This window comes from Balaenoptera musculus, chromosome 9 (genome assembly GCF_009873245.2).
Source record: "Balaenoptera musculus isolate JJ_BM4_2016_0621 chromosome 9, mBalMus1.pri.v3, whole genome shotgun sequence".
NCBI lineage: Eukaryota > Metazoa > Chordata > Mammalia > Artiodactyla > Balaenopteridae > Balaenoptera > Balaenoptera musculus.
Genome location: NC_045793.1, coordinates 76,758,108 through 76,779,116, shown reverse-complemented (window position 1 = coordinate 76,779,116; position 21,009 = coordinate 76,758,108). Strand labels below are relative to the sequence as shown.

General features: G+C 37.8%; 1 protein-coding gene across 6 annotated transcripts in view; it reads right to left on the bottom strand.

Annotated features, from left to right (window-relative positions):
* KLHL7 (kelch like family member 7) overlaps nucleotides 1-21,009 on the bottom strand; it is a 57,027-nt gene that overhangs the window by 17,845 nt on the left and 18,173 nt on the right. For all 6 annotated transcript variants that reach the window (XM_036863454.1, XM_036863451.1, XM_036863449.1 and 3 more), the window contains 6 exons: nucleotides 19,465-19,567; nucleotides 18,479-18,572; nucleotides 18,081-18,205; nucleotides 15,493-15,668; nucleotides 12,999-13,173; nucleotides 5,623-5,765 (listed from right to left, as the gene is read on the bottom strand). In XM_036863454.1, coding sequence (XP_036719349.1) covers nucleotides 5,623-5,765; nucleotides 12,999-13,173; nucleotides 15,493-15,668; nucleotides 18,081-18,205; nucleotides 18,479-18,572; nucleotides 19,465-19,543 — 792 coding nt within the window. In that variant the 5' untranslated portion in view covers nucleotides 19,544-19,567. The remainder of the gene's footprint in view (nucleotides 1-5,622; nucleotides 5,766-12,998; nucleotides 13,174-15,492; nucleotides 15,669-18,080; nucleotides 18,206-18,478; nucleotides 18,573-19,464; nucleotides 19,568-21,009) is intronic.

The window sequence follows — 21,009 nt, the reverse complement described above, 5'->3', positions numbered from 1 at the left end:
CTAGAAAAAATGTTAAGATTTTCTTTCTTATCATTTTTCAGTCAGCAGTTAATACAAATATTTGCCACCTCTCATGAGCAATATCCAAGGAATATCTAAAGATAATAGTTTATAGGGATGTTGGCTTAATGCTAGATAATTCAATTAAGTAGTACTGCTTAAATTGTCTCTTTGAAGGAGATTAATTCAGTGAAAATAATCATTTTGGGTTGGTACAGGACACACATCAATGGGTTCCGTTTAATGACAGTTAAAACCATTTTAGCATCTCTGAAAATATTAAGTTCAAGAATTTTAAAACAATTCCTATACAGTACTTATTATTAAGCAGTCTACTTAAATAATGAAATAATGTTCACCTTGGGAGATTCAAGGTAAATAATAATAACTTATAATGAAATCAGCCTTCCCAATTGTTTTTTTTTTTTTTTTTTTTAAATGATGTTTAATTAATTAATTAATTAATATTTATTTATTTATTTATGGCTGCATTGGGTCTTCGTTTCTGTGTGAGGGCTTTCTCTAGTTGTGGCAAGCGGGCGCCACTCTTCATCGCGGTGCGCGGGCCTCTCACTATCACGGCCTCTCTTGTTGCGGAGCACAAGCTCCAGACGCGCAGGCTCAGTAGTTGTGGCTCACGGGCCTAGCCGCTCCGCGGCATGTGGGATCCTCCCAGACCAGGGCTCGAACCCACGTCCCCTGCACCGGCAGGCAGACTCTCAACCACTGCGCCACCAGGGAAGCCCCCAATTGTTTTAATATTAGAAATAATAAAGACAACCAACTTATATTAAAATATTATAAATAATAGTAAATAGTGAATATTTTCAAGATGAAGTTTTCAGCAGAAAGAAAGGAGAGGTTGGTACTTCTAATAGAAATATTTAATAAATATTGTAATGGGATTCTAATGGTGTCAGCGTTAGGGAATAAAGTAATAACTGATGGAATGAGGATGTTTTTATTGGTAGTTATATCCTCAGTTATTTAAATTTTTCCACTGGAAGTCTAAAAACTTGTGACTGAGTATACAAAAGAGCACTAGGAACGTGCCATTTATAAGAGCAAAGTAAGACATCAAATGAGAATTCTGAAGTTACAGTCTCATTTCCAGGCTCGTGCAGAATATCCATCTTTTTTTTTTTCATCTGTCCAATTTAAAAAAAAAAATTAAGGGAAGTGTTACAACTACAGACCAAAAACAAAGTGCTAGTAGTCATTCCATATTTGCCTTATTCTAAAAACAGTGCTGTCTCCCAAATGAAATCAGGATTCTCCTTGTCCCCCTGTACATCAGAATAGACATCTACTTTAAGATAAAGTATTTTCTACCAAAACATACTTTAACTGCCTTTTAACTGTCAAAATCAACACCAAAGTTAGGCTTTGGGAAACAACAGGGGTGTAACTATTATCAACAGCTGAAAGCTGTGGTTTACAGATTTAATTAAGCTCCTATGACTTCAGATTTTCCTTGGGAAAAAAAAAGTTTATTTACAAATTTCCTGCTGTTGACTCAAAAGGATCCTGAAAAATTAAAAAACAGTGAAATTAAATAGCCACTGAAATGTTAGTAGTTTTAAAACTTACCTGGTATGAAACAGATGTGTAGGTGTATCAACCTGTTAAGCACACTGACATTGTGCTTATTGAACTGTATTGCACAGGCCATGAAACCTCATGGTACCTGCCAGTCACTCAGTCTTCTACTAAGAAAGGAAGCTAGATGTCTTTAGTAAAAAATCAGCCTATATATTGGAGATGGAGGAATGGACCAGAGATAGATATATGACCTGGGAGCAGCCCACAGGGACAGTCCAAATATGATGGTATTTAACCAATCTAACCTGATACTCTTTCCTTGGAGGTCTTTTTGATATCTGGCAGCATATATACTCTATGAGTTATATGACTCACACTGGTGACTCTAACTATTGTAGCAGGGCCAGATGTGGTCTCCTTACTGGACCAGATTAACTAAAACTTGGTCTGTAGTTAACACTCTGGCTAATGTGTATTTCTGTTACTATTTACCCAGATCATTACATGGAATTTCAACTGGCAGGGAAAATAAAATAATTTCATAGTCTGACCTCAAGATCTCTAGACTCTAACTCTGCTATAATCTCAGCTGCAGGAGCCCTGGTCTATCTCACCTTGCCAAAGGTCTCCTATATTGATGCCTGTAATACTGATCAGTTCAAGAAACAGAACTGAACAGAAAATGGAAAGGATCCCGTATGTCTTGGTGAGACAAGTGCTTCACAGGACAGAAGTTATCCTAGAGTACAGTGTTGGTCACTTCAGAGTCCCTAGATGTCCACAGGTCTGCAGCAGGGGTTGGCAAACTATGGCTTGCAGGCTAAATCCAACCCAATGATTGTTTCTGTAAGTAAAATTTGATTGGAGGGACTTCCCTGGTGGCGCAGTGGTTAAGAATCCGCCTGCCAATGCAGGGGACACAGGTTCGATCCCTGGTCCAGGAAGATCCCACATGCCGCTAAGCAACTAAGCCCGTGCGCCACAAATGAGCCTGCGCTCTAGAGCCCGCAAGCCACAACTACTGAGCCCGCGTGCCACAACTACTGAAGCCTGTGCGCCTAGATCCTGTGCTCTGCAACAAGAGAAGCCACCGCAATGAGAAGCCTGCGCACCGCAACGAAGGGTAGCCCCCGCTCGCCGCAGCCAGAGTAAGCTTGTGCACAGCATCGAAGACGCAACATAGCCAAAAACAAATAAATAAATAAACTAATTAAAAAAAAAAAAACCTCATCACACTGTTTAAAAAAAAAAATCTGGTTGGAATACAGCCACGCCCACTTGTTTATGTATTATCTATGGCTGCTTTCCTGCTACAGCATCAGAGTTGAGCAGTTATGGCAGAGAATGTGTAGCCTAAAAAGCTAAAAATATTCTTTGGTCTTGTATAGAAAAAGTTTGGCAAGCCCTGATCTACAGCATGTTGGCATAGCCCCTTGGAAGGGAAGGACAGCTTGCTGCCCCAACCATCTTCTAACATTTTACAGGTGACACATATCCTGTGTTTGGGTGTCCTACATTTATACTTTTACTGGGTAAACTTTCTAAGTGGGACAGGCTATAATCATACGGCTCAGCTGCTCAGGCTATCCTGTGATCCTAGGGCATTGGGATGCTGATTGAGATGCTGCATGTAACTTCAGGCATGTCTCAATATGACCAGAGAGCACACCTGTGGGATTCTGGAGCAAGGCCAACCTACTTTAAGCAGGTACCATTTTTTCAGTAAATAGCTCCTGGCTGGCTGCTAGGGTCTGACAGACAGCAAATGTCTGACACCAAGGGACACCAGGTGACCATATCATTAACCCATTTTGAACAGTTTTCCCTGACCTACCAAATCACAAATAGCATGCTTTCAACCCATGATCTAGTATTTAAACATAAAACTGGGCATATGGAGGTCCCAAAGGCACAGAATACCCAAATGGGATAATCACAACCCTTAGTCAGTAGGCCTTCTCCCTCACCCAGGGTTATGTCTTCATGGAGGTGGTCCCTACAGATCAGCTGACAAAATTGAGAGACCTGAGCTTGGTTCATTTGTGATACTACTAGCCAAAAGTGGACTGCTTAAGCATTATACTCCCTTCAGGAATGGTACTGAAGGATAATACAGAAGAGACATATCCTGATATGGCAGATTTTCAAGCAGTTCCTTTTAATGTCCATTATACCTTTCAGTAGAGAAAGCCTCAGGTCAGTTTTTATCCATTCTCGGATGGTGACTAATGGTTTTCCCAGATGGATACAGACTTAAAATAAGCAAGCACGAAAGACTGCTGACAAGGAGATCTGAGGAAGGATAATGTAGAACGCACTCCAGAAAGGAAACAAATTTGGGTCCCACATGAATTCTTACCAGAGTGCCCACAACTGCAGCAAAGCCTCTTAATAATCATGTGGACGGGATGGCATCTATATCTTTCCTCCCCAATCCGATGCTTGCTCAGTGGGCTTATGAGTGACTCCAGTGGCAGTGATAGATATGCATGCAGTAACTGCATAAGTCAGTGGCTACAGAAGCTGATGGACTTTCCCTCCCTGAGGCCAATGTGGCTGTCCACTACTGGCTAGCACCCACTTTGTTGGCGATATTGACCGATTCTAAGAACTTGATTTGTTATCACACCTTGAAGGAACCAGTTAGTTACCTAACACCAAGCTAACTACACTGGAACCCTTCCATTGTTGAAGGGACAAAGCTCTGTCCTCATTGGAACTGATACTTACTCTAGATTTGGATTGGCCTTTGCTGTCTTTCGCACTCTTGACAACACCATCATATGTGTTTTTATAAATGCCTTGTATATCACCACTGCAGTATTACACAGAAAGCCTCCAAGGACCCACATCTCAGAGAAAGAAGTATCAGAAGTATCCTGATGTAAAAAGGATGCTCTGGACTCACCAGGTTATCTATCATCAACAAAAAATGGGCCTGTGAGATGTTGAAAGAGACCATTAAGCGCTAAGATTCAACATCGGTTATGGGTACCACCTTGCAAGGTCGGGGTGTTATCTTTTAGGATTATGGTATCTGCTCTGCTTGGGCAATACATGTAGTAACAGCAAAATATGGTATTATCTCCCCCACAGCCAAAAAACACAGTTCTAAGAAACAAGGGGTAGAAATATGAGTGCATTTTCTCATAACCTATTTTTAAAAATTGTGTTCCTAGACCTTTGACTCAGGCTCTGCTGTCCAACTGGCATAACACATAATGGAAAACACATTAAAATTGGTAATAATTTCTAGATGGTTGGGGCTTCCCTGGTGACGCAGTGGTTAAGAATCCGCCTACTAATGCAAGGGACACGGGTTTGAGCCCTGGTCTGGGAAGATCCCACATGGCGTGGAGCAACTAAGCCCATGCGCCACAACTACTGAGCCTGAGCTCTAGAGCCCACGAGCTACAACTACTGAACCCACGCATCACAACTACTGAGCCTGCGTGCCTAGAGCCCGTGCTCCGCAACAAGAGAACGCACCGCAATGAGAAGCCCGCGCACCGCAACGAAGAGTAGACCCCGCTCGCTGCAACTAGAGAAAGCCCGTGTGCAGCAACGAAGACCCAACACAGCCAAAAATAAATAAGTTTATATTTTTTTAGATGATTGGATTAAAGGTAATTTTCTTTTTTTCTTCACGATGGTCTAGATTTTCCACATTTTCTAGAATGACTGTGTATTATTTTATATTCAAACATAATTACTAAGGGGAAAAAAAAACAACCCACATAGCTCTAGAAGCAGATTTTCAATGAAAATCGCACATAAGGAAAGCAAGGAGCTGTAATGAATGCAAGGACCTCCTAACAAAAGAAGCTAGAACTGTTTCCCGTTTTCTTTGATAATGGTTACCATGTAGCACTCCAGAGCAATCATGGAAACATTTGAAATCTGACTAACCCTCAGTTTCCTTATTTGTAAAATGAAGGTGATAACTATGTATCTTGTAAGGTCTATGAAAGAACACCATAAACTATAACATCTCCTATATGAGTTATTACTACTGGTGGTAGGTGCGTGTCTATGTGCTCAGTGCTTTTAAAAACAAAAACAAGAATAAAAATTAGTTACCTTTGGGTTAAAATATCTACAAGACTGTGGTTGGGAGCCTCCAAATAGCGCTATGCGGTAGTCATGTTTCTTTCTTCTGGGCCTTGTGCCTTCTACCAGTTCTTCTCGATCCTCTGGAGACAGGAGATGATACCTCATTCCACCTGTAGAAAAATACATGGCAACTCTTCAAGAACTTCAGGCACTTTAATACTTTGAAAAGGAAATATCCGAACAAAATAGTGTTTTTATTTCTGGAACTGTTTTTTTTTTTTTTTTTTTAATCATCCCTCTATAGCATTTAAGGAAAGACTGAGGGAGAAGAGGCAGGAGAAATGTATAATCATCTGAGTCCTAATCAATTTATTATTCTCAGCCATCACCATTAATGCTAAGATTGTCCCACCTACTTACTAAAATACCAGGGAATTATCTGGCTTTTCAAGCAACAGCTGCCATAATACTAATTATTGAAATGCAGATCTCCCAACCCAGCTGTTCTCAATCTTCACTGTACATTAGAATCACCTAGAAAATCTCAGAAACTATCTATACCTGGGCCCTACCACAGGCCAGTTAAATCAAAATCTCTGGTGGTAGGGCTGAGGCACTGGTATCGCCACTTAAATGTGGTTAAAAGATCAGCAGCTTCAGCACCTGGGAGCTTGTTAGAAATACTGAATCCCAGACCTACTGAATCAGAATCCACATATTTAACAAAATCCTAAGGTAAATCAGACGCACATAAAACTTTGAGAAGTACTTACTGCTTAGACGATTCTAAAATGCAGTGAGGATTCAGAACTATTGTGATCTAACATGACCCTTTTCCTTCAAGCAATTCCTTAATTTTGTCAAGTCAGGGGACACTCAACAGTTAAAAACTTTTAAGACGTCATTTCAAATCAGCGTGGGAAAGGTAGATTGTTCAATAAATGATGTTAGACAATGATATGGAGAAAATATTTGTACCGCTACCTCATATTTTACTCTAAAGCAAATTCCAAATCAATAGAATATTTTAAAATGTAAAAAACCTCACAAACGAACTATAGGAAAAATCGGATAGTTAAAAAAAAAATAGGCCCAGAACGAGGAAGCCTAAGAAAAGACAAATAACACAGAAACTATGAAAAAAGTATTCAGAACTACATAAAATTTTAAGTTAAACTACTTCATGGCAAAAAAGAAAAAACAAAATCAAAAGACAATGACAAACTAGGAAAGTATTTATAAATCATATAAAAGACCTAAGGATATTCTTAATAATATTAAGACAATCAACTAACAGAAAATTAGATTAATAATCTGAACAAAGTTCACAGAAAAAGAACTAATTACAAATAACTCTCAAACATATGAAGAGATGCTCAACTGCTCTAGTTAGAGAAATACAAATTAAAATCATACTTTCTCACTCATCAGATTGTACAAGATCAAACTATCTGGAACACAGGGTATGACAAAGGAAGCAGCATGCTCCTACACTGCTGGTGGGGATGTGGATGGGTACAAATTATCTGGAAGGCAGCACAGGATGATCTGTGAAAATTACAAATGCACACACCCTTTAGCCAGTAATTCCCCCTTTAGGATTTTATCAACCTAAAGTTCACTGTCAGGCAAGTGGTTAAAAATTACGGTATATCCACATAATGGAATACTGTATGTGGCTGTTGAGAAACATGAAGAAGGGTAACATGTACACATGGGACGATTTCCAAGAAATAATGTGGAATGAAAAAAAGCAAGATGGGAAATTTCCTGGTGGTCCAGTGGTTAGGACTCAGGGCTTCCACTGCCAAGGGCCCAGGTTCCATCCCTGGTCGGGGAACTAAGATCCTACAAGCCATGTGGCGCAGCCAAAAGGAAAAAAAGAAAGAAAAAAAGCAAGACGTAAAAGAGTACACAGAGTGTGATACCATTTGTTTAAAAAATTTATATCTTTATTCATATATATTTTTATACATAATTTATACAAGTATATGTCAGTAAATTACTGTATATGCACAAACTCAAGACTACCTTTGGAAGGATATGCAAGATAATAATGGTTACCTCCAGTGAGACTTACTTTTCACCATATACCCTTTTATACCTTTTTGAATTGTAGATGATGTGCAGTATTACTGATCCAAAAATAAAATAAAGTAAGCAATTCTCAATACATGCAGAAAACACTTCTGTTCATGAGGCTGTGTTGGGCCTTTATAAGAGAGATAGAGAAGACACGTTTGGAAAACAGGTTGTGAATGAATGAAAATCAGTATCAATATTGCTAGCATCTCCTTCCATTTCAGGGTATGAGTAGAAGCACTGTGCATTAGAACAGCTGGAACGCTCAGCAGCCTGCTCTAGGTCAGGGGTCAGCAAACTTCCTCTGTAAAGGGCCAGAGAGCAAATATTTTAGGCTCTGCAGGCCACATACGGTTTCTATCATATATTCTTCATTTGTTTGTTTTTTACAATTATACAAACCACTTCTCCTCATTCCCTCCTCTCCCACTCTAGGTCTAAGACTGTAGTTCTTAAGGTATATAGTTCCCTGACTAGCAGCATCACTTGGAAACGTGTTAGAAATCCGAATTATTGAACACTACACCTGAACAGATCTTGTGGGGTTTGAGAGCCGCTGCTCTAGTGAGGGCTCCACACAGGGCAGAGGTGTATTGTGGAATCTATGAACACAATACTCCCAACAAGAGAAGACAGGCAGCAGGGAAGGAGAGAAACAGGAGGGAACTGTTCCAGGGAACAGGCCACTGGGTAAAAGTGGCTGACTGTGGCTAACCATGTCGACCCTGGAGGAAGCACAAACTCCTTCACTGCTGGGCTGTTTCTCTCCCAGGACAGGGCTGGGGACAAACTCTCTGGCACCTTTCCCTGAGAAACGCCTTGCTCCTTAGGCTTATTCCTTTGGGAGTTATTCCTTTGAGAGTCAGGTACTGTCATTTGCAAATTTTGAATAAGAACTTAGTCTGACCCTTTGTTATGTTTTTTTTTTAATATAAATTTATGTATTTATTTTTGGCTGTGTTGGGTCTTTGTTGCTGCGTGCAGGCTTTCTCTAGTTGTGGCGAGCGGGGGGCTACTCTTCGTTGTGGTGTGCGGGCTTCTCATTGCTGCGGAGCACAGGCTCTAGGTGCGCAGGCTTCAGGAGTTGTGGCACGTGGGCTCAGTAGTTGTGGCACACGGGCTCAGTAGTTGTGGTGCACAGGCTTAATTGCTCCGCAGCATGTGGGATCTTCCCAGACCAGGGCTCAAACCCATGTCCCCTGCATTGGCAGGCAAATTCTTAACCACTGCACCACCAGGGAAGCCCCTTTGTTATGGTTTTGACTGTGTTCTTCATTTTGTTTTTATGACTTGTTTTCTTTTAGTTGTAAATTCTTTCAGTTTAGTTTTATTCTATATTCCTATCATCTTTTTTCTTCTTCTCTCAAAAGGCAGCCCCTAAATCAGATGATAGGAAGGTAACTGATGATCTGAAGAAGGGAGGCCTTCTTTCCTCCATTGAGCTCTACCCAGGCTCCAAAGCCTGGAAGAGTCTCAGCTGCTTGTGCCTAGTCAAGGAATTTTAGAACTCACAGTTCTTTATTAGAACAAGACGAAACAAAAAAGGAAAAGAAAAAGAAAAAAATGTAACAAAAAACAAAGATTCCTGCTCAAGAGTCTAATCCCCACACTTGTTTGGATTTCTTGAATAATCCTGGTATCCTGTTTCTAAATCAATTCAGAATCCACATAAGAACTAAATACTTCACTGAGACTGGCTAATTTATCTTCAACAGCTTACACCATGTATGAACAAACAGGTGCAGCTCTCTACCCAATGAAACCAGAAATATAACACAGAGTTTGCAAATAGAGGCATAACAAAAAATCTGATATTAACTTGTGAAATCCAAAAGATGAAAGTCCTAATCTAAAGGCATCTTCTTGGCCTGATTTTCTTTCACATCCCTGTACTTCAAGAAACTAGTGGCAACCTATGCTGTACTTCTTAAAACTCCCTACATCTTGGTTATCAGGATACCAGCCTGGGAAGGGTAAGCTGGGATGAAGTAAGAGAGTGGCATGGACTTATATATACTACCAATTGTAAAACAGATAGCTAGTGGGAAGCAGCTGCATAGCACAGGGAGATCAGCTTGGTGCTTTGTGACCACCTAGAGGGGTGGGATAGGGAGGGTGGGAGGGAGACGCAAGAGGGAGGGGATATGGGGATATATGTATATGTATAGCTGATTCATTTTGTTATAAAGCAGAAACTAACACACCATTGTAAAGCAATTATAATCCAATAAAGATGTTAAAAAAAAAAAAAAAAAGATACCAGCCTGTGGCTCAAGTAGCTTGGTGAACTCTCCTTTCCCGGTTCTTTGTCTACCAGCCCTTAAATGTAGATATTCACAAGGATATATCCTTGATTCATACCCTCTTTTTTTTTCCCTTGACACCATAACTGTAACCAAAAGGTATTACAGCATGCACTGTCTTATACTTTTGCCACTCATGAAAAATTTTTATATTATTAGATATTCATCTAAAATATTTTTAGTAAATATAGAGCATTCCATTATATGGATATATTGTAATACTTTTCCAAACTAGGAGACACTATTAGGTCAACTTACCTAAAACCACAACAATATTATTAGGTAGTAGTTATGTGATGAGTCTGACAGAAATTTTACTTTACTTCCAAATTAACAGGCAAGTGATACTATTTAATAATCAGGACACTCAAACTTATTGCCACTCTTGAGAAGGGTATCTTAGGCAGGAATGAAAGTTCTCATTTCTCTTTTATTTCCTTCCTTAATTTTGTGTCTGAAACCAGCGATACCTTAAATGAAATGTGCAGATGAATGCCAAAAACAACTTAAGGTTTCAAAGTAGGTTTCTAAATACCTTCTAGGAGAGGCTTTCTTGCTCATTACATATTAATTGAAACCTATACTGCTATCCCATGTGTGGATACTGTCCATGTGGTTTTTGGTTTAAGATGAATGGGAACTCAAGAAAAGCCTGGTAGAGTTAGCAGGAGCATACTTATCTCAGCATATCACAGTCATACACTACACATTTCATGCCTGTTTAAAGAACAAGCTGAACTTCCACTTACAGCAGTATGACAGTTGAGACTTTCAGAAATAACTTTCTGCTACAAAATTACTATAATGCTGGAAAGAATAAAACAAACATTCTTTTAAGTGTATAGCTAAGATCAGAGGGCCAAAAATGGAGAGTGAACTAAACACCAGAATAGTGAGTGTTAAGAGACCCTGGAGCTACTCTGAGAGCTTTCGATAATACTGGAAACCTAGAAATTGATATTATTGGCTGTATGAGGGAAATAAGATTAGGTCTTGGATTTGCACAAGTGTTGGAACTGAGAGCTCTATCTAAAGCTGGATCACCTGTATTGGTTATACTTTTAATGAAGATAAGCTAAGAAAACTGTCTAATGGCAAAAAGGAAAAATAGTAATCTGCCTATTTCAATTTCACCTCCAGGCAGAGGTAAAGTCTCCCTCTTTTGAGAATTTATAATGACAGCTCATACAGGTTTGAGTTTGAATTTACCTGTCTACAAGTCTAGAAACCCATAAGCCGAGAAAAATTCAAAGTAGTCCTGGATTGTTGTGGCCCAGGGCACTTGGCAAAAGCAAACACTATTCTCCTCTTAAGGAAAACAGGGAAAACCTGGAGGAATACAAACCACACCTCCCAATATTTCTGGAGATTAAGATCGATCAAATATAAGCTCACGGGACTTTCCTGGTGGTCTAGTGGCTAAGACTTTGCACTCCCAATGCAGGGGGCCCGGGTTCGATCCCTGGTCAGGGAACTAGATCCCACATACCGCAACTAAAGATCCTGCACGCCGCAAGGAAGACCCGAAGCAGCCAAATAAACAAATACTAAAAAATATATATATATATATATAAGCTCCCAATCCAAAATTACAAAACACAAAGAATTAAGCCACCAGGAATAAGTCAATGAAAAAACAGCAGCATTTGGTCTTCAAAGACTTCAGATATTGGTATTATCAAACACAGAATATAAAATAACTGTATTTAATGGGACTTCTCTGGTGGTCCAATGGTCAAGACTCTGAAATTCCACTGCAGGGGGCACAGGTTCGACCCCTTGTCAGGGAACTACAATCCTGCAGGCCACACGGTGCAGCCAAAAAAAAAGAAAAAAAAGTGCTGAAGGAAAAATTAAGCCTATCTCCAAGAAGATAGAACAAAGAGGCAAAGATGGATAACGAGAGACTTTAGATTAGAGACTCAATGCCTAAAGAAACACAATATCAATAATAAAGAACTGAGAAATCTGTGGCTGAAAAGATAGAGAATACCCAATATGATAACTTAAAAAAAAGAAAAAAAAAAACAGAAAAGATGCACACCAAGGTACATTATTGTGAACTTTCAAAACACCAGGGATTAAAAAAAAAAAAAAGATTTAAAATGCTTACAAGGAAGAATAAATAAATAAATAAACTGGCATCAGATTTCTCAAAAGCAACAATGAAAGCTAGCAAATAATGGAGAATGCCTATGATTTTCAACATAATTCTATACCCAGGTTAACTATCTTTCAACATTTTATGATAAAATAAAGGTATGAGATTTGTCAAATCTCCAAATATTTATTGATCATATATTCTTTCTCAGGAACCTTTTAAGGATATGTTCAATCAAACAGAATTAAGAAAGGTAAAGACCTGGGGTTGAGGAAGATAGTGAACCTATCTTAGGAAAGGAGTGACAGAACATCCCAGTATGGCAGAGAAGGGAAGTCCCAGGACAAGAACTGTGCCTTAAGCCTAAAGGGCAAACACTCCATACTGGAATAGGCAGAAGGAAGGCTCTATAAATGTGTTTCCAAAAAATAAAAGCAACAGATTGTTTAATTGTACAGACAATTTTATTAAGAGGCATTTTACAGAGGGTTTGGAACTTAGCCTGCAAGTCAAGAAAAATTAAGTAAATGAAAAGAAAAATGTGGCAAAAAATGTGCTCCAGGCACAACAAACAAACCTTTTTCTTTAAGAAAGAAAATGTGATCACAGTACACTACTTGGCTAAATTATTTTAAAAAGGAAACACAAAAACCAAAGTGAATGAAAGTTATTGTACACAAAAGGAGACAAAGCATAAGTAATTTTTAAACTTCTATCACACATGTTCCTATAAAATAAGGGCTGAGGCTAAGTTCCCTCCAGATAGACAGTTGAGAACCCCAATAGATTAATTATCCAGAAGGGCAAAGTCTTGAGCGTTTCTCCCTGGCTACCGAGTCTGATCCATTCTGAAGGGTTTTAAGCCCATGAGAAACTGGCTACACGATAAGTTATAAATGGATATTAAGGCAACTTACTTATCACCATCTTAAGGCATTCAGGGTTGTCTTGAATAAGTGGTTCAGCTTGTACTGTTTTACTTAAGAAATTCTTTGATATAAGAGGAAACCTGACTTTAGCAAGGATGTCAACCATAAATGGCTGGCGGTTAGGTTCATCATATTTCAACCACCTGACTGCAGCATCATAAACCTAAGGGGAGAAAAACAGCATAGTACAGTTCTTAGAAGGCAGCAGCACTTCCAATTACCTATGTTTGCTCTCACGTTGAAGGCGGAGAGTCTCATGAAGACACAACTTCTTATCCCCAATATTTTATCCAGATATTTGCTTTCATCCCCAAACACCATCTGTACTTCAGAACAGTTTACACAATGCCCTAGTGATTCTTCTAGGTAATATGTTCTTTAAAACTAATTACTACTACGTAATGTAATGACAGGTAGGATGTTGAATCTATAATTGTTTTTAAACAAAACATAGCTTCCTTTTTGGAAGGAGATATGATGTACATTTCCACTGAAAAATATCTATTGGTCAATGATAGTTTCAATATATGTTCACATGGTACCAGGAAAACAGGTTAATTTCCTCAGAGGCCCTCTACCCCGAGAGATATGAAGGTCATCTATGATTTTATTCCTGAATAATGAATTGACAGACTTATTTACTTTATGGAAACTTTATAATAATTCTATATATAAAAAATAAATTATAGGATATTTACATAAGAATTGCTTTCCAAAATAATATGGTAGTATTCATTTAACTGCACCAAACAAGCCCAAGTTTATTAACATAATTGGATTTATAAATCACTAGTTTAAATACACTGAATACCAACCCATTATTTCATATACATATACATCTACCACACACATTTGAGTTAGTTACATTAGTTATTTTGGGTTGGTGTTAATAAGCCCTAAGTCTGAGACAGTTAATTTTTTATGGGAATTGGTCTGTTTTTTTAAATAAACTATTTATTGGAATACTTTCTGATTTACAGAAAAGTTGCAAAGATAGTGCAGAGTTCCCATACACCCTGCACTCAGTTGTTAAAATAGTACATTAGTATGAAACTCTTATCATAACTAATGAACCAATACTGATACATTATTATTAACTAAGGTCCATATGTAAAAAAAAAAAAAAATCCTTTAGTTTTTGTCTAATGTTCTTTTTCTGTTCCACAATCCCATAAAAGATACCACATTACATTTAGTGGTTATGTCACCTTAGGCTCTTCTAGACTATGACTGTTTCTCAGACCCTCCTTGTTTTTGAGGACTTTTTGACAGCTTTGAGTTCTGATCAGGTATTTTATAGACTGTCCCTCAATCTGGGTCTGTCTGATGTTTTTCTCATGATTAGGCTGGGGTTACAGTTTTCTTGGGAGGAAGACACAGAGGTAACATGCCATCCTCATTACACAAGGGTACATGGTATCACTGATGATATTAACCTGTAGGTAGTGTTCATCAAGTTTGTCAGGTTTCTTCAGTCTAAAATTACTTATTCTTCCCTTTCTATACTATATATAAGTCAGTCAATTTTGATCATATAACTGAGTTTTTTCTTTATGCCTACTCAGGTTCTCCAGGTCCAACCTGTCAACTTGCAAACTAATACTATGGGCCATGAAGACTGGGAGAAAGAATATGGCTCAGTGCAAACCTTTTATCTCTAGAACAAAAGTAACTCAAAGCATGCGATCTTACTGTACCTCTATTAGTTTCCTATTGCTGCTGTAACACATTATCACAAACTTATTGACTTAAAATACAGAGAAGGATGGGGAACTGAAAACAGGGCTTAAGTGAATGTCTGCATATCAAAGTGTTACCCCATCCAGCTCCCAACACCTGTACCTAGCTTACACCTCTGACTGTTTATCTGACAGTTCTGGAGGTCAGAGTCCAAAATGGGTCACACACTGGAAAAAATCAAGGTGTCAGCAGGGCTGCCTGAAGGCCTAGAGGAGAAACCATTTCCTTGCTTTTTTCTAACATCTAGCAGCCATCTGCATTCCTTGGCTTGTGGCCCTTCCTCTATCTTCAAAGCCAGCAATGGCCAACCAAGTCTATCTCATATCACATCACACTGACACTGACTCTTCCGTCCCTCTTCCATATTTAAGCACCCTTAAATATTACATTGGACCTACCCAATAATCTCCTCCTCTCATGATCCTTAACCACATCTGCTGAGTCTCAACTGCTATGTAAAGTAACACATTCACAGATTCCAGGGATTAGGATGTGGACAACTTTGGGGGAGGCATTGTTTTACCGACCCAATAGCATCTCTACAAGTGGCCTGTCTCTCAAAGAGCCAGCCCCTACAAGCATCCAAAACTTATTTTTCCTATGAAACAGAATTTGGAATTAGTGTAAAGAACACATTCTCTCCTAATATGATTCTTTTCTTTGTCATATATCCAAAAATGAAGCATAAGAAATCCATAGGGACATTTTTACTAAGAAAAATGTGAGAAGCCAATTTAGTCACCTGATCCTCTGCCCTCACAGTCAGAGTGTCCTGGTTGAGGAGATGTGTAACTCGCTTGACATCAAGTTGTAGAAATTCATCAGTTTTATAAACTTCAGTAAAATGCTGATGAATAAAGTCATCTGCGGTTGCTTTCAATTCAGGACAGTCTAGACACTCTGCTAGCACACTTATACCTGAACACAGAAAGAAAATAAATGAATAAAAAATGAATACCTTAAAAAACAAACAAATATACATTAAAGATTAAGTATGACTCTAGGAAAATGAGACAATAAATTTCATAAATCTGGATCCTTTTCTTTTCCATTGATTTGTCTATTGTTATGCAAATATACTCTCTTCTGTGTGGCTGAATTTGGTACTATGTAGGACAGGCCCCCTTCAGTGTTTTTTCAAACTTTTCTTGGCTACTGGTATAACATTTTCTCTTGCAAATAAATTTAAAATAAGCTTATAACATTCTACTTTTTAAAAATCCTGATATGACTTCAATTAGGATTGCTGAATTTTTGGATTACGTTAGGGACAGTTGCCTGTTCTGCAACATGGAGGAGTTCCACTTAGGAACATGACATAGATCTCCACTTACATTTTTTAATGATCTTCAATGTAATTAACAGTTTTCTTCATAGAAACCCCATATATTTTCCATTCAGCTATTTTATTTTCTCTTTAGGAGGGAAGATCCCCCCTAACTGATTATTAATGTTCTGTATCAGGAGTCTGCAAAATACTGTCCATGAGCCAAATCCACCCCACATCTAGCTGTAGGGTCAGCAGCTAAGAACATTTTTCATATTTTTGAAGGGTTGTGAAAAAAGAGGGAGTGGGGGAGAAAAGGGGGGGAGGGGAAGGAGAGGAGAAGCAGGAGAGGGAGAAGTAGGAAGAGGAGCAACAAGGACCACACGTGACACGTGGCCCACAAAGCCTAAAATATTTGCTATTTGGCCCTTATAGGAAAAGTTTGCCAACCTCTGCTAAATAAAACCACTGATTACTGTATATGATTTGTGGGAGGCCTCCGTTCAAAGTCATCAGTTAAATTTTTTTTAGTTTATTAGCTTTGATTTTCCATGTTTCAACTTCATGTTGTCTTCAGATAGTTTTGACACTTTCATATTTATAACCATAAAGGTTCTCATAACTGATGCCTGCTAGTGACTTGTCAGACTAGTTGCCATTTTCTAAATGCACTGACCAATGCCATGGCATGCTACGTGCTCACACTTTGCTACATCTGAACATTTATGTTCCCACCAGGGAAATGATATTTTCACCAAGAACCAGTATTTGTTTTTTAACTAATTTTTGGCAGTTGAATTTGTTGTAATTATGCAACCCAATTAAATATCATGCAGATCAATAAAATATGAATGTGAAAAGAAAGCAGTTGCTTCTATGAAAACTAATTCTAAGGTTTATGACAGACTTGAAAACAGCTCAAATTAAGCATAACCAGGACAACTGATAAAATCTGGGAAAACACTGCAAAATTCTAGAGGGATTCTGTAATCAGACTGTCTTGCTCAGTTATCAATTCATTTTAAGGAAAATAAAAATAAAAAATCATAGATAATATATTATTGATGTGATTTAGGAAAGACAGACAATGGATCAGTATTCAAATCATAGACTTGGTCTTACAGTCAGAGATTGGCAGATTGGTATCTTATTATGTTACACTAAAATAACACCTTTATGACAGATGTAATCTTGTTTAACCACTCACTGCGTTAATGAAATTTTAAATTAGCCAACAAACTACTGTTCTGATTATGCCTGATAAGGAATCTTTTATTGTTACCTTATTTATTTTTTTGATTGACTACATTGATGGAAATCTTCAGCACGAAGCTGAACAGTAGCATGTTTCCATGCAAAGAATATTAGCTTTAGGTTTCAGACACATATAGGTTAACTTAGGTATTTTATTTCTAGTTTAAGAGTTTTTTTTAAACATTAGGAATGAGTACTGAAAACACAAAAGTGCCTTCAGCATCTGTTGCTATGATTTTAAGTATTTTTTTCCTATAGCATGTTAGTATAGTATATTATGTTTGGTTTTTTAATACTGAATCATTCTGTCATTTCTGAAGTAAATCATTACTCCTTTTCCTAAACACACAAAAACTCATTACTGAGGCTATTTTTTATTGTGGAAAATGTTGATACGGTATTTTATGGCTTGTTTCTGCCCAGGTTAATATGTATCTCCCTAACCTCCTCTTAAAATATATTACTAGGTGACCACCTATAGCGGTGGGATAGGGAGGGTGGGAGGGAGATGCAAGAGGGAGGGGATATGGGGATATATGTATACATATAGCTGATTCACTTTGTTATACAGCAGAAACTAACATAACATTATAAAGAAATTATACTCCAATAAAGATGTTAAAAATAAATAAATAAATAAAATAAAATATATTACTAGAAAATTTTGTAGTGGACAACGTCTTTAAGATTAAATGAGAGTAAAAAAAAAGATTAAATGAGGACACTTATAACCATGCTTTTTTTCTTTATTAAAATACACATTAATGGTGTTTTTTGGTTTTTTTAAAAATAGGAATCTCATTTCTTACCAAGACAATTTGAAGCATCAACTTGTTCTTTCAAAAAATCAACACACATTTTCTTCACAGGTTCAATCTGGTACTGGTTTGCTGCATCTAACAAAGACTGAACATTGTTGCTATTCACAGAAATTCTGTAAGTAAGTTAAAGTGAAAGTTAATTTTCTACAATTTATTATTTAAATAATGCTACCATAGAATGTATCCTTCTAGCCCCTGAAATTAAACAAAAAATTAAACTTTTCAGCCCTTGAATTAGTATGGCATAGGATCCTCAAACCCCGCCCCTACCACCCGTGTAGTTTTTCATTCTGAAGATTCTGGAGCACACCAATTTGTTACAACAACGCTTTGTCATGGCAGATCCCGACCTTACTCCTCCACAACAGAAACAATCCTTAACTTACCTAGCGGTATAAGCGAATTCCACAAGTTGTTCAATAATGTCAGGTTCAGCATCTTTGAGTTCCACTTCAAAGGACTTTGATTCAAGCATGTTAGCTAATACAAAGAGAAGAAACATAAATGGCATGGGTACTACCCTGAGTTTAACTGAAGAACCCGATCATTCTAGGCTGTGTTAAATGTTGGAGAAAAATAACAGGACAGAGACCTCTCTGAAAGAAAATACCTCAGAAAGCCCAACACATTCCTATAATAAATGCAAATTAATTCTCCATACTTGACATGTGCCTTAAAATAATTTAAGAAATTAGTGAATTAGTGTACTTCTAAAAAAAAAGTGAACAGAGAGACATAAAACTACATTTAGTATTTCCCCAACTCCTAAATTAATTTGGTTGCATTCTCTTAAATTGTTACAGGCAAAATGCCTCTGATGTAACTGGAACAAACCTACAAGAACAATGACAATTATATATATAGTCAGCTTTCACTAGCAAAGCTCTCATTCTTCCCCAAAACCCTGGTAGGTAGCCAGAGCACTAAAGAGAAAACTTGAGGCAGATATATTATATAACCTGATCAAGCTCACAAGCAGTACTAAGTAGAACCAGGACCTGGACCCAATTCTCAACTCCAAACTAGGGTTCTTTCTAGTATAATATGTTATATTTCATTTTTATTTAGTTTAACTTGCTAGATAAAATGCCATAAGACTTATCTGCTCCTTTGCCTTTCTACCGGAGGTTAAGAAAAAAACCCAGTATTCAAGCAGAAGCTATATCTCCATTAATAAAGACTTCAGGCCTTTAGGGCCAATGAAAGGACAGTTTTCCTTTGATCAATCATCACCATGACCACTCTTCAATCTCTTCACTGTTCTGTGGCCTTAACTTAACTGCTTTTAAAACTGGGAAAAATGGCATATTTTCAATTAGACCCCACCTAATTCTCATAGAAAAAATATTATGTTTTATCTTAAGATACTTACTTGTGAACATTAAGTTAAAAAAATGACTTGCTGCAGCAAGGACAACACGATGAGCAGGTATCTTTCTTTCCTGGACCATAAGGATCACATCACACAATGTTTTCTAATCAAGAGAGAAATAAATAAAATTAAAAGGGGTTCAATGGGCATGGCTTAGCGACGATATAAAACAGGCGCTTGCCAAATGCTTTATCTCTATTTTGTATTTAAATCCAGTCTTTTTCCAGCACAGATTTTGTTTTTAATGTAAAACCTATTTAGGAAGGACTCACAGAGTTGCTGTCATGAGTTTGCTGTATCAAAATTTGGCACTTAGCTTCCCAACAGTCAGAAAAAAAAAAAAGAAAAGATCTTTATAATCAGAAAAAAAGTAGTCTACTAATCTTTGGGGGAAGCCAAATTTTTTTTTCTGACACAAATTCTAAGATATTTCTCATGGTGAGATTTTATGGGGACATTAAATGACCTAATGGCAATGTCCTTGATGGTTTTTCAAATATAACAATCTGCTTTTTAAAAATTGTCCTTGATAAAATGCAGGTGGCACATTGCATTTTCCAAAGAAGTTGGCTTCATAGATCTAACCTGCAACAGAAACAACTCAGAATATACAGAGTGGATGAACCAAATGTCCATTCAGCACTCTTTCCTTAAATAACACTTCTCTAAAATGCACTTCTGATGGGACCTGGATAGCAGCCACTTTTTTTTCATTAAATTTATTTATTTATTTATTTATTTATTTTTGGCTGTGTTGGGTCTTCGTTTCTGTGCTAGGACTTTCTCTAGTTGTGGCAAGCGGGGGCCACTCTTCATCGCGGCGCGCGGGCCTCTCACTATTGCGGCCTCTCTTGTTGCGGAGCACAGGCTCCAGACGCGCAGGCTCAGTAGTTGTGGCTCACGGGCCTAGTTGCTCTGTGGCATGTGGGATCTTCCCAGACCAGGGCTCGAACCCGTGTCCCCTGCATTGGCAGGCAGATTCTCAACCACTGCGCCACCAGGGAAGCCCAGCAGCCACTTTTAAATTGTGATTTCTGACCTAGGCCAAAATGTGTCGCTCTAGGTTACTGAAAGAGGGCAGATCTAAATTATACACTTAAAATGTTGGAAAAATGGGGTACATTAAGGAAAAAATTTAAGATTTACTGGAACCCTTAAAGATGAATTTCAAGGAAAAAGAAATGTCCTTTTTATCAAATAAAATTTCAATTTTTTAATGAAGTTAAAGATAATGTACAGCTTGGGCTCAGAAAAAATTTTGTGAAGCACCCTCTTAGGCACTGGGAATATGAGGTAAATAATATTTTCAGAGTAATTTCACTCACAAAACTAAATAATGGCTCAGGAGCTCAGAGGATATGGCATTTTGCAAATTTTAAGTATTTTACTGAAACTACTGATATAGTTTCTGATAGATAAATCACTGCTATTTCCTACTTTATTACTTCATGAATAAAAAAACCCAAATAAGATGGTAATACTTAGCATGGGAAAAGAAATGAGTCCCAATTAATGGGCTAAGGGATGAACATTTCACTCTTATAG